Source organism: Schistocerca serialis, chromosome 1 (genome assembly GCF_023864345.2).
Source record: "Schistocerca serialis cubense isolate TAMUIC-IGC-003099 chromosome 1, iqSchSeri2.2, whole genome shotgun sequence".
Lineage (NCBI taxonomy): Eukaryota > Metazoa > Arthropoda > Insecta > Orthoptera > Acrididae > Schistocerca > Schistocerca serialis.
In genome coordinates this window covers 918,008,870-918,028,399 of record NC_064638.1, presented here as the reverse complement: position 1 = coordinate 918,028,399, position 19,530 = coordinate 918,008,870, and the positions used below count along the sequence as shown (strand labels likewise).

The following is a 19,530-nucleotide window of genomic DNA, read 5'->3' as shown; positions in this document are numbered from 1 at the left end:
AAAAGACAGAAGGCATAAAAGAACAGTAGAACCAGTTCAGAGGCACCCTGAAAGCAACCAGTAAAGATGTTGTTGGTCTGGTGAAGTGCAAGTGGAAAAGGAATCTGTGGGTTACCAATGAGATGATATCGTAGACGGCAGAAAGGAGGAAATGGAAGAATGCACAAACTGATGAAGGAAAAGGGCAATACAGAAGACTGAACAATGATCTGAGAAAAGTAACTGATCAGGCCAGGGAAAAATGGACGAGAGAAATCTGGCCAGAAATTGAGGCACTGGAGAAAGAGGGCAAGTATGAAAAGATGTATCAAGTAGCCAAGGAAATACTATTTCAGTGAAGGAAGAACATAACAAATATGGAGATAGAAGAGAAAGATGGAACTCTTTTAAGTGACCCACACATTGTTCAGAATAGATGGAAAGAATATACTGAAACTCTCTATGAAGCGGATCAAAGACCTTCTGATCTGCAGATTGAGAAGGACGAATCAGTAAATGAAGATTTTATCCTAGGTTCAGGGGTAAATAAGGCATTGGGAGAACTTAAAAACAACGAAGTGTGTGGTACAGATGACTTTCTGGAAGAAATCTTAGAGTTTAAAAGAAACAGGCGAAAATGAGTTGACCTCTCTTTGCAACTAAATCTATGACAAAGGGGAATGACCACAAGACTTTCTCATAAGTATAATAGTCCCAACCCCAAAGACTACTAATCCCAAAAAAGTGAAGACCACAGGACAATCAGTCTAATATCGCAGGCAGCAAAAGTAGTTCTTCAAATTCTGAATAGGAGGCTATATGGAATGCTGGAAGAAACTTGAAGAAGAACAGTATGGTTTCATAAGAAGAAAGGAAACACAAGATGCCATTGGACTTCTAAGAACCATAGGCAAAAGACGCATAGAGAAGGGCAAAGAAGTCTATGCTGTCTTCATAGACCTCGAAAAGGCCATTACCACGGGGCAGTGGGATATCTTGAAAAATAATGGAGTAAAGTGGAAGGAGAGAAGATTCATCACAAATCTGTACCTGAATCAGAAAGCTCGGATACAAATAGGTAACGGCATCTCTGAAGACAGCAAGATTGGGAGAGATGTTAGACAGGGCTGTTGTCTCTCACCGGTCCTATTTAACATCTATCTGGAGGAAGTACTGGAAAGCTGTTTGGATGGGACAAGAGGTGTCAGGATAAGTGGGCAGAAAATTGAATGTATAAGATTTGCAGATGACATGGCGATCCTCGCAGAAAATCAAGAGACACTGACTCAAATGCTAAATGATCTGAATGAAGCCTGTGCAGCATATGATATGAAAATTAATAAAAATAAAACCAAAAGCATGGTCATAGAGCTAAAGAAAAGAAAAGTGAAAATTAAGTTGGAGTCAGAAATCACAGAACAGATACGAGCATTCAAGTATTTGGGAAGTTGGATTAAAGAAGACATGGATTGCCAACAAGATATCAAAGAGAGAATGGTTCTGGTAAAAGAGGCATTTCAAAAGCAGAGAAGACTCCTAATTAGTTGTTTGAACAAGGCATTAAAGAAGTGACTGGTTAAGTGCTTAATATGGAGCGTGGCCTTATATGGAGCAGAAATGAGGACTTTGAGAAAGCAGGATGAGAAGAGAATTGAAGCTTGTGAAATGTGGATATGGCATAGAATGGGGAAGATCAGCTGGACTAATAAAGTCAGGAATGAAGAAGTACTGAGGAGAGAACAGAGGATGCTGATGATGGTGAAGAACAGCAAACTAACCTGGATAGGCTAATATCTACAAAGAGACTGTCTTCTAGTAGAGGCAACTGACTGTCTCTTTCTGGAAAAGAGAGGTAAGAGCAGAAGGAGGCTCCAGATGCTGGATGATGTCAGCAGGCCACAAGCAGGATACCAAAGAATGCAGAGGAATGCAAAAGACAGAGAAGCATGGAGGGCTATGCAGTCAAAACCTGCCCCAAGGCAGACAACCCAATGATGATGATATATAATCAATATTAATCTTACAAAATTTTGATAATAGTAATGATATTTTGGAAACAGTTTAGTTTTATTTTACCTCTCAGGAGGTAATAACCCCCAGGCTGGAAACCAATGGCCTAGACTATAGTAAAATGTAATAGATTATTTACCCTTTAGATATAAGTGACTTTCTAGAGGTTACAGCACCATATTCTGGCTATAAAATGGTGTAAGATGACCAAATTTCAAGGGAATTAATGTGCCATTTGATGGTAAAGCGACAACAGAAAGCACAGTTCGGAGGACCAAGACTGAAACATTATACAAACTATACTTACTGAAATAGAGAAACAGAACTTAAATAGCTGTTCTTTGAGCATTTCCCTATTTTAGAAGAAAATTAGGACCTAATGTAAGGGTACAGATATCAATCATATACTTGAACGGTAGAGTCTGGCCCATAGATCTAAAAAGAACATATTGATGCCTGAATATTATTTGGTGCATAGGAATGAGTCAGTCGAGCCTGAGCAAGCCCGCAGGGCAGGTCTGGGAGCTCATTCTCTGTGCATCAGGGGAAAAAGTGAAGTATTTTGTGAAAAGATCATATTTAAAGTCACTTCACAGTTAAAACGCAAGTAGAAGGTGTGTGGGTGTGTGTGTGTGTGTGTGTGTGTGTGTGTGTGTGTGTGAGTGATGTGAGATTTTGAAGTTCAGATTTTAATTTCATACTGAGGGAGTCATTATGTAATGAAAGGCTTTCATACAGAAATGAAATGGCAATGGTAAACTTGTTCAAGGTTGTAATAAACGAGTGGCTGCAATTGTAGAGTAAGTGCAATCAGAACAAGTAGGGGCTTGTTATAAGAATTTGAAGTGGGAAGAAATTAACTGTGTCATGCGAAAGTGTTCATATATAACAACCTCTTGAAGATTAATAGAATATTTTGGAAGGGACAGACTCACACAACAGCGTGGAAGAATAGATAGAACATACATTGCAGGGTCATGGTCAGAACTTTAGTTATCAGCATATGTACAGGGTTATTACAAATGATTGAAGCGATTTCACAGCTCTACAATAACTTTATAATTTGAGATATTTTCACAATGCTTTGCACACACACACAAAAACTCAAAAAGTTTTTTTAGGCATTCACAAATGTTCGATATGTGCCCCTTTAGTGATTCGGCAGACATCAAGCCGATAATCAAGTTCCTCCCACACTCGGCGCAGCATGTCCCCATCAATGAGTTCGAAAGCATCGTTGATGCGAGCTCGAATGTGTGAGGATTCTCTACCGCCCAAATTCGCACATTGTGTCTGTTCACTTCACCATTAAGAAAAAATGTTGCTTCATCGCTGAAAACAAGTTTCGCACTGAACGCATCCTCTTCCATGAGCAGTTGCAACCACGCCGAAATTTCAAAGCGTTTGACTTTGTCATCGGGTGTCAGGGCTTGTAGCAATTGTAAATGGTAAGGCTTCTGCTTTAGCCTTTTCCGTAAGATTTTCCAAACCGTCGGGTGTGGTACGTTTAGCTCCCTGCTTGCTTTATTCGTCGACTTCTGCGGGCTACGCGTGAAACTTGCCCGCACGCGTTCAACCGTTTCTTCGCTCACTGCAGGCCGACCCATTGATTTCCCCTTACAGAGGCATCCAGAAGCTTTAAACTGCGCATACCATCATCGAATGGAGTTAGCAGTTGGTGGATCTTTGTTGAACTTCGTCCTGAAGTGTCGTTGCACTGTTATGACTGACTGATGTGAGTGCATTTCAAGCACGACATACGCTTTCTCGGCTCCTGTCGCCATTTTGTCTCACTGCACTCTCGAACGTTCTGGTGGCAGAAACCTGAAGTGCGGCTCCAGCCGAACAAAACTTTATGAGTTTTTCTACGTATCTGTAGTGTGTCGTGACCATATGTCAATGAATGGAGCTACAGTGAATTTATGAAATCGCTTCAATCATTTGTAATAGCCCTGTACCTTGGGAGTAAGTTTGCCAGTTACAACTTGTTACTTCGTAATGTCTGATGTCTAACTGTCCTAACTAGCCTGACTACAGCAACTGCATTCACTAATAAAAGCAATAAAACATGAGACAGCTTGTAGATATTGTCGCAGAAGAAGCTGAGTAGCACTGTGGTGTAGTGGTTATGATATTTAACTGCTGCATGGAGGGTTGTGAGTTCAAAACTCACCTGGAATGTACAGTTTTAATTTCTATATTCGGTTCAAGTACATTCTAGAAGGATCCACAAATGTCAAGAATCATGCTACTGGCTTGTTCTGTAGCTGTATATATACTGTATGTATTCTGGCCAGAGGCAGTTTGCTCCATGCTCTTGTATGTGCAAGTGCTGAATAAACCTTCATTAAGTGAAGATAAATTAAAGTGCAGGGCACAGTGCCCAGAAGAAACTACGGCATCCTACATGCAAGAAGTCTTGGGAGCTGTGTAAAATAGTGGATCCTAGAATGAAGGGGGAAGATAAGGTTGCACATCTCATTAAGGGTGTTGCTGAGAATATGTATCAAGACCTACTCCTGAAGGAGGTTCCAACAGCAGACGACTTCATAAAATGGCGCCAGTATATCAAGACAATGCATCAAAAAAGAATTACATGCAACAAGTTTGAATGGCTTCCAAACATCGAATCGATGTCTGTAATGGAGGAAGCAACTGATTTCACAAGTGTTCTTTGTCAGATAGTGAGAAAGTAAGTTCAGAAGGTTCTTGGACTGCACGGCGAGGAAAAACCCGAGACACTTCAAGAGGTCATAAGGAAGGAAGTGGAACAGACATTGAACCCAATCTCTCGTCCTTCATTTCCCTTTAAAATGGTGAAAAAGTTGAGACCCAGGCAAAGTTACATTCCTACAATGCCGCATGAGGAACCTTCTTGGGCACCAAGGAAGACCGATGTCTGGAGGACCAAGGATAACCAACCAGTACGTTTCCACTGTGGACGACCGGGACATGCGGTTCGCTATTGTTGAGAAAGACAGCGGATATTTGATGATGCCCGCACCAGAAGATAGCAGACCAATCTTAGCCGACACCAACTCCGGGGCGACAAAGATAAACAAAAAGATGTGGGTGCAGGATGACGTAGGTCACCATTGCCACAAGCTAGCTGCTGGAGAGGACGCTCCCCAACATGCCGATCAAGGTCTCCATCACTGTTTAAAAGCTCCAGCCGATCACCTAGCTGCTGCAACCTGGAAAACCAAAGGGTGTGACCTTCCCTGTAAGTGAGGCCACCAAAGAGAAAAATCCTCTGCCATCGATCACTATGAAAATGATAGGAAACTACGTCAATATCATGGATGGCTGACCAGCCCAAGCTCTTGTGGACTCTGGAGCATCCTATTCAGTCATTTCAGAGAAGTACTGTCGCCAGTTCAAGAAAACGGTATTCAGCAACACAACATCTCTGCCGAAGGTGGCTAATGGGAAATATGTAAAACCTACAGGAAGATGTACCATTCGTGTGGGTATAAGTGGCCATCACAGCCCTTAGAATTCATCATCTTACAAGAGTGTAGTCATGACGTCATTCTCAGATGGGACTTACTGAAAGCTTCTCTGGCAATTATAGATTGTGGTCGCTTGAAGATTATGCTAGACGAGATGAGATACTGTGGACAGGAAGATGCGCATCCGAGTGTGTGGAGACTATGTGTGCTGGATGAAATGATCATTCCTGCAGTCAGTGCTAGGAAGGTAACTATCACGTGCCGTGCCATGCCATGCATCAACCCATGGATACATAATTGTGATCATATGATACATAATTTTATACATAATGGAGAATGTCTTTTTACCCTTTTATGAGATGTGATGTATAGGGGAGGGTTTATATTAGCTTTGGAAGGGGTGGGTAATGCAAGTACAAGCATGACTAACAGTAAACACACACCACACCTTTCAGACAACCCTCACAGACAAGTGTGACTGGTTCTTCACCATTTGTCATTCCTTAGGGGTTGCTAAGATTTTTCTTTGGGAACTTCAAAGGTGAAGGTGAGAATGTCCATTCTGCAGGATATATTTAACATCACACCTCCTCTGGCTTCTCACTCAAGTACCGCCGGATTAGGGATCCTGGGGAAGGAGGTGGGAAGGGTTTCCTGTCTTTGGGGATATCTTCTTTCTCTTCTTCAATCTTAGCAACCATTTTTACTTTTTCCTTTCTTACTTCTCATCTGAGTACCAGTCTATCTTTCCCTCTTTCCATATGCTTATACTTCTATCACTGAAGTCCTTCTTATTTTCCGTGGTTCCAATAACCTTCAACTTATTTCATATAAGTAGGCCGAAGAATCGGGCTACACAAACACACTTCCGCATACACACACCATAACATGAGGCGCAAACAATAAGAGTCCAGATTAAAACGATGTGAGAACCGTCAGGTGTTGTAGGGGGAAACAATGAGCACATAGAGAAATATGAACTTATGGTTGTTCATTGAGATGGTTCTACATTGCCTAAGTACTGGAAAAAAACGATCATGTTGATAAGGAGCATACCTAATGAGAATACGTCAGGAAGAAACCAATTGTGATAATTATCCAGGAATGTCAGTCTAGCAAATATTCTGACGACTTGTAGGATAGTGGGACTCTTATAACCTAAGTAAGCATATTATATATTGAACAATGTATGTAGGCATGAATTAGATGCTGGAAACACAGAAGTTGATAAGTAAAGGAGCACTCTAGGGTATAAAAGAGAAGTATGAAAAAGTGAGTGTGAAGAGTGAAGTAGGTTATAGTTTTACCACATAATATTTAGTTATAGTGTACATAAAGATGTATACTAGGGCAACGAACCATTAGGCCTACTCAAGAAGGATCAGGGGGGGACGCACCCAGCATGTATTGGATAGACAGACCTAAGAAAGGCTAACCTATATAGTGTGGACAGGGGCACCAAGAAGGGGATTGACCTGTACCATAGGAAAATAGGATCAACCCGTATGTGAGGTATAGGTACTCTTTGTAGTGTAGTAAGGACAGTATCGTGACAAAAGTCACAAAATTTTGTAGAAATTATTCTGGTAGCATTATTATGTTTTACGAGTGTCAATAGGACCACTTTTATTTTGCCCAGAGTTCCTCCAGACTACAAAAAGTTTACAAATAATAAGACGATTGCGTACTAAAGAAGTAGTACAAAGAATTAGAATAACGAATAAAGTACTCAAGTGTCGTGAAAATGTGGAGTTTGTGATTGGAAATTGAGACAGTGTCCTAGCGAATCCTAACTACTAGGAAAATTTCCCAGATCACGATGGAATATTCGGGGTTGATGTCATTCTATTGAGTGAGAGCAGAATAAATGAAAGATTAGCTAAAATTTATTCTAAATAAGTACAAAGATCTATGTTGGAAAGTATATTGTTAGACCTGTATTTGATATAAATTTACATAATGATTGTGTAAAATATCGCTTGTTCGATTTAAGGGGAAGAATATGTAGTGCTTCAAGAATTTCGGAGTAAATTCTAGAACCACTCGGCCTTCCACCGTTTCGAACACCCGATATTTTAGAGAGGAATCGGAGAAACGAATACACCCTACTGCACATTGCCTATTTGTATGTGCAGGTCAAAAAACAGTTACGAGAAAAAGATGGACCTGGCGGCTAATGGCGACAGACAGGTACCTGCTATATGGTCCACAGAGTTTGTGTGTATGGGTAGAGAAGAACAAGAAAAGTTTATGCAGTGTTCTATGCTCTTTCGTATCTGTGTTGATTGTAAAAACATTAATGAACAACTGAATATAGATTTCTATGTACATTCACATATTGGACTTGCTTGAGACTAGAGACTTTTAACTCACTTCGTGTCTTGGCTGTGAACGAAGCAAGACACATGTATGATGTTCATAAATTATTTGGCTATTAAACCAATGATATTTGAATATGTGTAAATGAGTCTAATGTTTAAGGACTAAGTTAGCTTGCAGAAGTTGTTGTCTATGGAAGTTGAAAATATGAACTGATTGAACTGAAAAGTATTCTACAAGTATCCAAGTTATTTCAAGGATAGATAAGTAGTTTAATAAATTCCTTTAACCTGCTACAGTCTTCAGAGAAGAAGCTTTTGGGAGATCGACATAGCTTATTACCCAGAGAAGAGGATCAGTTATACACAAGGTGCAAGTTAACTGACTTGAGAGACATGTGAGCCTTACAACCCAATACCACACTGTCTCTTGCCATCTGAAAAACATTAGAACACCTGAGGCCAAACATTTAGGATTTATTAAGACATATGACAGAATCCGCAAGAAATTTTTCTGGCCAGGTTTATTTAGGAGTGTCCGTCATTATGTATTGGACTGTCGAGAGTGCCAGAGGAGAAAGGCAGTTCCTCAGAAGCCACCTGGCCGACTCATACCAATTCCACCAGCCAAAGTGTGTTGGGACTGATCTCCACAGATGATTTCCAATGTCTGGATTATTGTTTGCACTGATTATCTGACATGCTATGCCATTACAAAAGCTGTGAAAACAGCCAAAGCATCAAGGTAGCCAAATTTATCGTGGAAGACATTGTATTAAAACACGGTGCCCCAAGGTTGTTAATTACAGATCGAGGGAAAACTTTTCAATCGAATCTTGTGACAGAGATAAACCGTCAGTGCAACATTACTCATCACATGACGACTGCCTACCATCCGCAAACTAACAGGCTTACTGAACTCCTTAGTAAGACCTTGGCCGACATGCTATCAATGTTCGTCAATGTTGAGCAGAGCACCTGGGATGAGGTGTTACCTTTTGTAATGTTTGCCTACAACACCGCCAAACAAGACATAACAGGATTTACACCACTTTTCCTGGTCATGGGCGTGAGGCGACTACGACGACGGGACACTGTGATTCCGTTACATCCTGATGACGTGGATGACGACTACATCGGCCAGGTGTTAACCAGAGCTGAGGAAGCTCAGCAGTTAGCTCGACTGAGCACGCTGCAGACCCAAGAAAATGATCACCGGAGGTATGACACGAGCCACCACCCTGTCGTCTACCAGCCTGGTGACCTGATCTGGATCTTCACTCCTGTTCGGAAGGTTGGTCTCTCTGAGAAGCTTCTCAGGCACTACTTTGGACCTTATGAGGTTGTAAGACAGTTGTCTGATGTTACTTATGAAGTTGAAGATTTCAACTCCGACACAAGACGACGAAAGATCAGAGACACAGTCCATGTCTTTTGAATGAAGCCCTATAAGGATCCTGCAACCCAGGGTAAATTCGAAGCTCCAGCGACAAGCAACAAGCGTAAAAGTTATGAAAAGCATAGCGGCAAAAGAAGTTCTAAGAAGATCACCGCCAGGGCGAGAATCACTCATCAGGAGTCAGAGTATGCAGCACCGATGACTCGTTCCCGGACTAGGAGGACGTAACACCGAGACACTGTTCTCTTAAGGAGGGAGCAATGTCGCAGAAGAAACTGAGTAGCACTGCGGTGTAGTGGTTATGATACTAAACTGTTGCATGGAGGGCTGTGAGTTCAAAATCTACCTGGATTGTACAATTTTAATTTCAATAGTTGGTTCGAGTACAATCTAGAAGTATCCACAAATGTCAAGAATCATTGTACTGGAATGTTCTGTAGCCATATATATACTGTATGTGTTCTGGTCGGAGGCAGTTCGCTCTGCGCTCTTGTATGTGCAAGTGCTGAATAAACCTTTGTTAAGTGAAGTTAGTGTTCATCAATCATCTAATTACACCTTCTTCTATGTGAGAGAGTTATTACAAATTTAATGCATCAAGGAAGGTGCTTTCCAATCTTATGGTTGTGCTGACAGGCTGAAAGCGTTTTGTTTGCCACCTGCACTGGGGAACAGAAGCAAACCCCTCACAGAATTCAGGAATAGTTTGTCACAGGGTCAAATGTATTCATCTGCCATGGTAGTTGCAACCATGAGCATAAGCTCTGAATGGCTATATGTGAAGTAACTTTAAGTTCTCACATGAGAGACTATGGCTGTACTGGATTTTAATTGAATAAAACTGAACTCTAGTGTTAACTTCAGGCATCCCAGGTTTTGCATGTGGTCCATATTCAAAATCTACATAGTGTGTGGAACATTAAACTTTCCACTTTTAGGTGGGCTAATCAATCTTTGATTAGTTCAGATGACATTTCATAGAGATAGAATTTCTATAATCATGGATACGATTTTGATTCTGAACTGGGCTATGTGCTGGAGAAAGAAAACAATTTAGCTTTAGCGCTAGTTTTTTGCACATCTGATACACAGAAAATCTGAATACATGGAGTTTTTCTTGAAACATTGCTTAAATAATTTCTGTGGCTACTTCTTCACTACATCACAGTACTGAGTAAGAGTTTTACTTCACCTATGGAGAGCTGGAAACATGGTCAAGTGGAAGCAGACTACAGGTACTTCATTTACATTTACATCTGTTTTCAGGTTAACCTTACCTCAGTAATTTACAGGCCCTGGTTGCATGCGTGGATAATGCTGTAGGAAAATATTAGGGCAACTAATATAAACGTTAATAAAAATCCTGCCAACCCCCCCCCCCCCCCCTCCCCAACAATGGTTTTCAGACATACTAACCAGGACCTCATGAGATGGCTGAAAGGATTCAACCAAGTCATTAATACAACAGGTGGGATGACATGAAGTGTTTGCCAAATGTACTTTTCCCTGGGTGCACAGCCTAGCGGCGGTTCAAGAACAACAAAGATAAGCTCAATAGCTGGGGCAAAAAAAAATTGTGACAATCAGCAACAAGTACACTTCGTGAAGATTTTGAAACAAGACCTAACATCATGAGAAAATGACACAGTCACATACATAATATAATATTTTAGTCCTATGCCACACTGTGAATTCGAATACGGTAGAAGTCGACAAAATCTCACATTTGATGAATGAAGTCAAAGAAGACGAGTACCAAGCTCTTCTGGCAAAGGATGTCACAACAACAGAGAAATTCATCAAGGGGTGCCAGTGCATAGAGCAAATTCAAAAGAAGAAAGTCGAAAAGATGTATGACTGACTCATGAATTTGGTCCCTACGGCAGTTGTGGAAGACCACCACGACCTTGCCTCTCCCATATATCAGGTAGGAAGAGAAGGGATACAGCAGTTTATGACAGCCAGAAATTTTGGACCAAGTATTCAAGAGACAACAGCCACGAATGTCGACTCGCATATGTCAGGAGGTAACAGAAAACATTTAAGGGTATTGATGTTTAGCACAATCTCCTCCACCAGTCAAATGCACTATAAAGAATGTACTGGGCCAACTCAGATTTATGTTGCAGCCTCAAATGACAATCCAGTCTGTCCTCGGCAGCCAGACAGTAGTCAGGTGTGAGTGTTGCATTTGCACGAATGTTTGTGCATGTGTTGTCTGATTCAGAAGAATGCTTTTGGGCCAAAAGTTGACTTGTTTAGCAGTCTTCTTGTTGTGCCTGTCTGCAACTCAACATTTCCACTGTATAGTGAGTAGCAATCTACCTTTTTCATAATATTATCAACGTGCTTTCTAATATGCGAATATTACCTAACAGTTTTAACAGAGATAACTGTGTAGTGTCTATATCTTGCAGATAATAGAGCAAAGTGCAAACAGGGACTTGAAAAACAAAGGGTGTTCTAATGTGTGTGGGATAATATAATCATGGTTCTTATTGCTAAACATTACAGGTACAGGGTTTTCTCAGTGTGACTAACAGATGGCCAGCCTCCCCTCCCCCTCCCCGTCCCCCTCTCCCCCCCCCCCCCCCCCCCAAAAAAAAAGAAAATGGAGTTGGCAACCAAGCTAAATATTAAAAAACATACTGTGCAGCAACATAAAGATAAAAAAAATTAACAGGATAAAATATATAAAAATTTAAGCAAAGTTTGAGGATGTGAACATCTTCAAAATGAGCGCACATAACAAAAAGAAAATACCTTATATTACAACTTGTCGAACGAATAAGATAAATTAAAAATATTTTAATTTTCAAAGAAAAACACATGAGATGCCTATGGAACATGCACACTATGAAAAGGGTACATTTTAGTTACTCAAAAATATAATTAATTTGATAAGAGGAATGTAGTATATACCATGTCTTTCCATGATTCCTGAAGTCCCATCTCCTCTTCATCATTGCTTTCATTATATTCAGCTGTTACAGGAGAGTATAAATCAGGCCAGTCATATTCTGTTGGTGTTGGTGGTGGAGAAGACGAAGCTGAACTTGGAGATGGTGAAGATGGTCCGTCCGGTGAGAAACAAAAGCTATGAGAACTAGTTGGGCTCCAGTCTCCTATCATCTGAATGTCATTGCCATCCATACAATCTGATGACCACGACCTAGTAAAGCAAAAAGTAATTTCAGTATACAGAAATTGTAGTACATGAAGCAAGAACCTTGGGAATAGTTTTAATGAGTTACTTATACTTATTTGTTTCTAATTTATTTACCTGTAATCCTTCACAAGACAGTACCTATCACCTACTTTACAATGTTCTGCTTTACTACATGATTTGTATTTGTTCCTATGCTGACACATGCTATCTCTTTCATCCATGTACATCTATTTTCTTGATTTTAAAAAGCATGAAGTTTCAAAACCAATATTTGATGGAAAGAGCTTAGGTTTCCAAGTTTTCTCTTGCATTATTTTACGCTGCTCTTTGGATCCAACTGTTTTTGCATGCAATAGTTTTTCACTCTTTACTAGTACAGACTATTTAGTTTCATTGCTTTAGACAGTTACATGAAGTGTTACTGTCAAAGTATTATCAATGGGTGTCACCATAGCATCAATTTCATAATCCTCTACAGGTGCTGATACTATTAAAAGGTTAAGGTTATGTTTAGTTACTTATTCACTGTTGCAATGTTCTGCCATTCAAAGTGCATGTATAATAAAATCAGCAGATATAATTTCCCAATGGGTTCCTTTATGGAGAAAACCTTTTTCATTGAAACATTACAGTAATATGTGTGTGTGTGTGTGTGTGTGTGTGTGTGTGTGTGTGTGTGTGTATTGCTTTGCTATTGCAATACTTGATCTTATTTCTTATTTCTTCTTCTTCTTCTGGTTAAGGGAAAGAGATATGAGACCAAGAACTGCAATTGCAAAGCAAGCTTTCCAAAAAACAAATGCTTATTGTGGAGTAAGCTGAAGCTGGAATGGGAAGGTTGGTTAAATGCTTTATTTGAAACATTTTTCCATACAGCTGAGAAAGCTGGTTACTGAAGAAGAGAGAAAGAGATATAAATGAAGAATTTGAGATGTGGTACCGGAGGAGAATCAAGACAACAAAATGGATGGATCAAGTGAAGCAATGGAGAGGGTAAAGTTCAAGAAACTCTTCTATCATAATGTTGCACAAACACAATATTACAATTCCCACCAACCAACTTTTAATTCACCTCCACATAAAGAAAAATACGGGCACACTGAATGGTGTCGTAATAAATATTAATGCACAGTCTAACAGTGAAATGTTACATAGTCACAAAAACATTACAGCAGTTGAGTGCACAGTATGCTGCCCTATATACAGCTGTTTGCACACGGTACAGTGTGTGGTGCACCATCTGTGCCAACATGAGGCAGCCTCTTTCGGCCGGCCATCAAGGCTTACACTGTTTAAGTATGAGCACGCACTATATAGGGTTACAACATCTTCCAACCTGGTTACAAAAACCAAGTAAACTGAGTGGGACATACATTTCAAGGAAAATAAATTCTGACAACAGCTGTTGAAGGTACAGTGGAAGGACAGAAAAAAATAGGAAGAATAAAAATGCTGAATGAAGTAAAAAGAGAAAGGTACTGAACTATGAGACTACGAAGCAGCTAGCCTGTTTGGTTGGCTGGTTGATTTGGGGGAGAGGACCAGTGAGGTCATCAGTCCCATTGGATTAGGGAAGGATGGAGAAGGAAATCAGCTGTGAACTTTCAAAGGAACCATCTCAGCATTTGCTAGAAGTGATTTAGGGAAATCACAAAAAATCTAAATCAGAGTGGCCAGACGTGGGTTTGAACCATCATCCTCCCAAATACAAGTCCAGTGTGCTAACCACTGCGCCACTTCGCTTGGTAGCTTGCCTGAAACATGCTCAAATAGCAGCAGTGGTATCAGAAACCCACCGACAGGCAGAGTACATGATGATGATGATGATGATGATGATGAAATAAATAAAAGCAAAAATTTGCTGTTAAACATTACAAAGTCAACAAACTGTGTATGTAACACATTCCCGAGATTGTCTTTCATTCAGTGTTTGACATTCACTCTTCCCTGTATCATAATTAATTGATTTAGCATCAAAAATTTTGTTTCTGAATTATTCTCTCCCATTGAATACAGACAAATAGCTATCTCTATGTATACAGAACTCCTCTTTAAGAACATTGCCTCCTCTTGTGATTTCATAAATGTGTGAGCTTGTTGTCAAGTGTGAAACATTTTACAAACAAAAAACCAGCTTATCACAACTGTACCTGTAATCACATCATTACCTGAAGCTAACATTCTGCTGTCTTGCAGAAATATCATGTCATTACTATAATGTCCAATAATATTCCATAGAAATATTTAAGCAAAGTTAGTATTTTAGGATTAAAGAAGACTTTCAGCATATTGGGAAATGGAGTTCTCGTCACTGCAGATATGTCATCCATGGGTGGCTAGGCTGTGTGTGATGGATTTTTTGGTGTAGAAGGGATGGCAGCTGCCAAAATGCAGGTACTGTTCGTGGTTAGTGGGTTTAATGTAAAAAGAGGTGTGGATGAAGCTATCAGAAGGGTGGATGTCAGTATCCAGGAAGGTGACGTGTTGGATAGAGGAGACCAGGCAAAGCAGATGAGAGAAAAGGTGTTGAGATTGTCAAGGAATGTGAAAAGACTGTCTTGGCTCTGAGTTCAGACTATAAAGAGATCATGAATGAACCTGGAGCAGACATGAGGTTGAGAGTGTTGGAAGGCCAGGAAGATTTCCTCTAGATGGCCCATAAACAGGCTGGTATAGTAGGTACCATGTGGTAGTGGCTGTGCCACAGGTTTGTTTGTCAACCTTCCCTTCAAAGGAAAAGCTGTTGTGGATCAGAATATAGTTGATTAAGCTCACAACAATAATGCTAACCCATATACCTGCCAACTCTCCCCATGCATTCCTGCCCACCCTCCTTGACATTGTGTCCACAAACTGCCCACCTCCCCCTGAGCCACAAGCCATCAACACCCACCCCCTCTCCTTGCCTCCTGCCTCCCTCTCCCTCTACCCACCCCAAATGACACTACCTCTCCACCACAAACAGTCCACAAGGCAAAAAACTGCATCAGCACGATTAGTCTAGCTATGACCACATAGGAGCATAGGTGTGTGTGTGTCTGTGTGTGTGCGTGTGTGTGTGTGTGTGTGTGTGTGTGTGTGTGTGTGTGTGTGTTAGTGAGAGAGAGAGAGAGAGAGAGAGAGAGAGAGAGAGAGAGAGTGACTTCCACTTTTCTGAGAGTGGTCTCCTTTGCTCCTGAAGTATTTACATACTACAAGACCATTCCTATGACGTTTAAGCGAAGTTAATGTTTCACATGTACTACCCTACTAATTCCTTTTTTCCATGTCTGAATACATACTTGCAAAAAAACAAATGGAGTCATGAACAAATTAATCATTCACAATTTTGTGCCTGTTTTCCTATAATTTACAGAAATTTCTGGCTGGAAATGGTAAAGCTATTAAGAATTTTAAGATTCTAATATTTCACAATACTTAAGAAACAGGAAAATGAATCAAAATATATCCAGCTTGCATCAGAGTTTAGCATAGTGGGAAATTCAGAAATAATTAGAAGTCAGTTAAGAAATTCCTCACCATCCCAAACTATTCTTAGCAGCTGTAAAACAAGTTTTCAGATCCTTAAATTAGGAAAACAAAGAAGGAATATGTATTAACAAAACACATCTGAACCACCTTAATCTTGCTAATGACATTGTACTGTTTCCTATAGTGCAGATAAACTCCAACAAGACATTTATACATAGAAAAGTCAAGCAGAACCTTTTATCTAGCCACTGATGTCCAAAGGTCGATGATGATTAGGATGATGATGATGATGATATAAATTTCTCATGCCTCCATTATACCAACTGGAAGGTTTTTATTAAAGTTTGGCACATCTTAATATGGAGTCCACCTCTATAGCTGAGTAATCATTAAGGCTGACTGCCAATGCGGAGGTTCTGGGTTCAATTTCTGGTACTGTAGGGGTTTTTTCTTGGGGGGAGGACTGGAACTGGAAAGACGACAGCCTCATGATCCCAACTGAGGTCTACTTAAATAAGAAGTAGTGGCTCCATTGTGTGGAAAACTGACAATGGCTGAGAGAGTGATGTACTAACCCCCTACCACTACATATGGCATATTAAAATGATGTTATATGACAGAAGTAGTTACGGTGGCAGGTCAGCATTTGGCAATCCCTTGAGGCTGGTTATGGAGTATATTTTTTATATCTTAATGTCTATCTTCAAGCTTCTAAATGGGTGTTAAAAGTTTCAAGTGCTCAGTCTCCAGTTCTCATTTCTTACACCTTCTCTACCAACACTTTTTCACAAACAGAAATATTCCCACCACTCTTTCCAGGGAACTACTTTAGAAGGATGGTTTGAAAAATGACACAAACTTTATTCATTTTCAATGCAGAAGAACCTTTAGATTCTCTACTGAAAAATGTTTAATTATTTTTGCTGTCATACACTGCAGAAAGAGGACAACATAAACTCCATGTTCTCTACCATGTCTACGGTTGAAATCAATTGTCTTTAAAATCATAAATGATTGGCGCTGACTGCTGAATAATAAGTTTTCTTCATTTACTTGCTATAATTACACAAAACTTTCATCAGTATATGATTCAATTTTAAAAAACAACATGATATCGAATCCTTTTATATATATATATAAAAACAAAGATGAGGTGACTTACCGAACAAAAGCGCTGGCAGGTCGATAGACACACAAACAAACACAAACATACACACAAAATTCAAGCTTTCGCAACAAACTGTTGCCTCATCAGGAAAGAGGGAAGGAGAGGGGAAGACGAAAGGAAGTGGGTTTTAAGGGAGAGGGTAAGGAGTCATTCCAATCCCGGGAGCGGAAAGACTTACCTTAGGGGGAAAAAAGGACAGGTATACACTCGCACACACGCACATATCCATCCACACATACAGACACAAGCAGACATATTTAAAGATAAATATGTCTGCTTGTGTCTGTATGTGTGGATGGATATGTGCGAGTGTATACCTGTCCTTTTTTCCCCCTAAGGTAAGTCTTTCCGCTCCCGGGATTGGAATGACTCCTTACCCTCTCCCTTAAAACCCACTTCCTTTCGTCTTCCCCTCTCCTTCCCTCTTTCCTGATGAGGCAACAGTTTGTTGCGAAAGCTTGAATTTTGTGTGTATGTTTGTGTTTGTTTGTGTGTCTATCGACCTGCCAGCGCTTTTGTTCGGTAAGTCACCTCATCTTTGTTTTTATATATAATTTTTCCCACGTGGAATGTTTCCTTCCATTTTATTTATATATATATATATATATATATATATATATATATATATATATATATATATATATATATATATATATATATATATATATATATGAGTTATGGACATCACCAAAGGTAAATTAATGAGTTGTTTTGTGGCAAGGACAATGTTTTGATACATCGTTAAATATCTGTATGAAACAAAGCAAGAAATACACTCTCCAGTAAGAAATACGCTCTCCAATTTATTAATTCATGTATTTCCACAGTTTTGTTTCAAGAAGTGGTAGCGTATGGATGTAAGCTTGGATCCATCGTACCCGCATTGTTAAAAATGTGTATTTCAACCATACATTAAAAGTCTTACAAAAAGTTATTAGAAAAGCAAAATTTATTCACACAGTTAAGAGGTCAGTTCCTGTCTGTTCATCATTTCATTCATCGCCGAAATCCTGCATCAAGAGGTTCAAAGCAGACAAGAAGAATTTACGCGGTATCCGGAGGAGCAGTCCCACATCAACATTGTCACAATCAAGACTAAACACAAGGGAATTAACGAGAAGCCGTATGTAATGGAAATTAAGTTTATTGACCTTGAATGTATAGATATAAAAGGTCTTTTGACATTGGTAACAGTTAAATTTCACTCAGTATTGCGCACATATTCATAAACTACCTTCAAATTTCTTTCAACTATTATTTCCAATCAATTTTTCCAATTATTCAAGCAATTATTAATCAATTTCCATTCCCACATACCTATTCAATGGTGACCATTTAAAGGACGGCGCCGAGCAAAATATGAACAGACTTTTCAATTGCTGAGATAAAAATTTTTGAGATAAATGATTCATATTATTGTTACAAGAAACTAATAAAACTTTCACTGTATTTGTTACATGTCCACAGGATTCAAAATGATAAAAGCATTGAAGGAGCAAATTAAAATTAAATTCTGGCTACAAATGAGATGAGCTAGGAATGCTGATTTCAGCAATAAAGATAGAAAGCTGCTACACTATATGCTTATATGGCCACACTTGGCATTGTCTCTCTGGCAGTAGATAATCTCTTCTCCTTCCAATTAATATCCTCTACAGAACAGATGAAATTTGTACAAAGTCATCATTAAAGTGTAAGATACGTTATTTGAATTCTATAAGGCTGTGTCAGATAATAATCAGATTCAGTAGTGAATACGCAGCTAAATCTACTTTATTTGAGAAGTACCGATACAGACAAAATTTCATTTTTGAAAAACTTTATTCATAATTTTTTAAAAACTATTCACAATGGAGTCAAAGGAAATGGCCATTGTTGAACATTCATTAGAAAATGCAATATGCCAAGATGTCGGAAATCCGAGCTTGGCAAAAGTTGAAGGTAACGCGCCGACCTGTGAACTGGCCAATGGCAATGTATAAAATGAGGTTGGCTTCCCACTATCAATACATGATGACCCTGGTAATACAACTAATCATGATGTCACTTTTATGATGCTCAATGAGACAATTTCTCAGTTCTCACCGGGAAACATTTTTATCAAACAGTGAATCTGAAAGGCACGACAGCGAAAATTCTTTTGATTAGTTGCTCATGACATCGCAAATACAAGAACAGGAAACAGTTTGTAAAAAAAAAAAAATGTAAATACTAGTGAGACACACAATTTGATACAACTAATGCAACAACAGTTTACAAAACAACAGGAATTTCAGGAAAGTGTAATAACAACTTAAAGGTATGACACAGCAGTTCACAAAACATCAGGAAAATATAGGACAACAGTTTACACAGCAAAATCAAGCATTTAACAATTTCAAGAATAGTTCAGTGAGATGAGCAAAACTATATGCATTGAATTATCTGACGAACTAATCCAGGAAGTTGAGAGCTAGGTAAACAACTAAAACAAGAAATAATTACCAACGTATCCCGCAATATAAATATGTTAACAGAAAGAGTATTACCGTAGACGATAAACACAAACAACTTGTAGGTGAGTT

The 19,530-nt window shown here is 39.4% G+C and overlaps 1 protein-coding gene across 2 annotated transcripts in view; it reads right to left on the bottom strand.

The window, feature by feature from the left end:
• LOC126412290 (armadillo repeat-containing protein 5-like) overlaps window positions 1–19,530 on the bottom strand; it is a 227,696-nt gene that overhangs the window by 147,293 nt on the left and 60,873 nt on the right. For both annotated transcript variants that reach the window (XM_050081806.1, XM_050081816.1), the window contains one exon: window positions 12,081–12,330. In XM_050081806.1, the coding sequence (XP_049937763.1) occupies window positions 12,081–12,330 (250 nt within the window). The remainder of the gene's footprint in view (window positions 1–12,080; window positions 12,331–19,530) is intronic.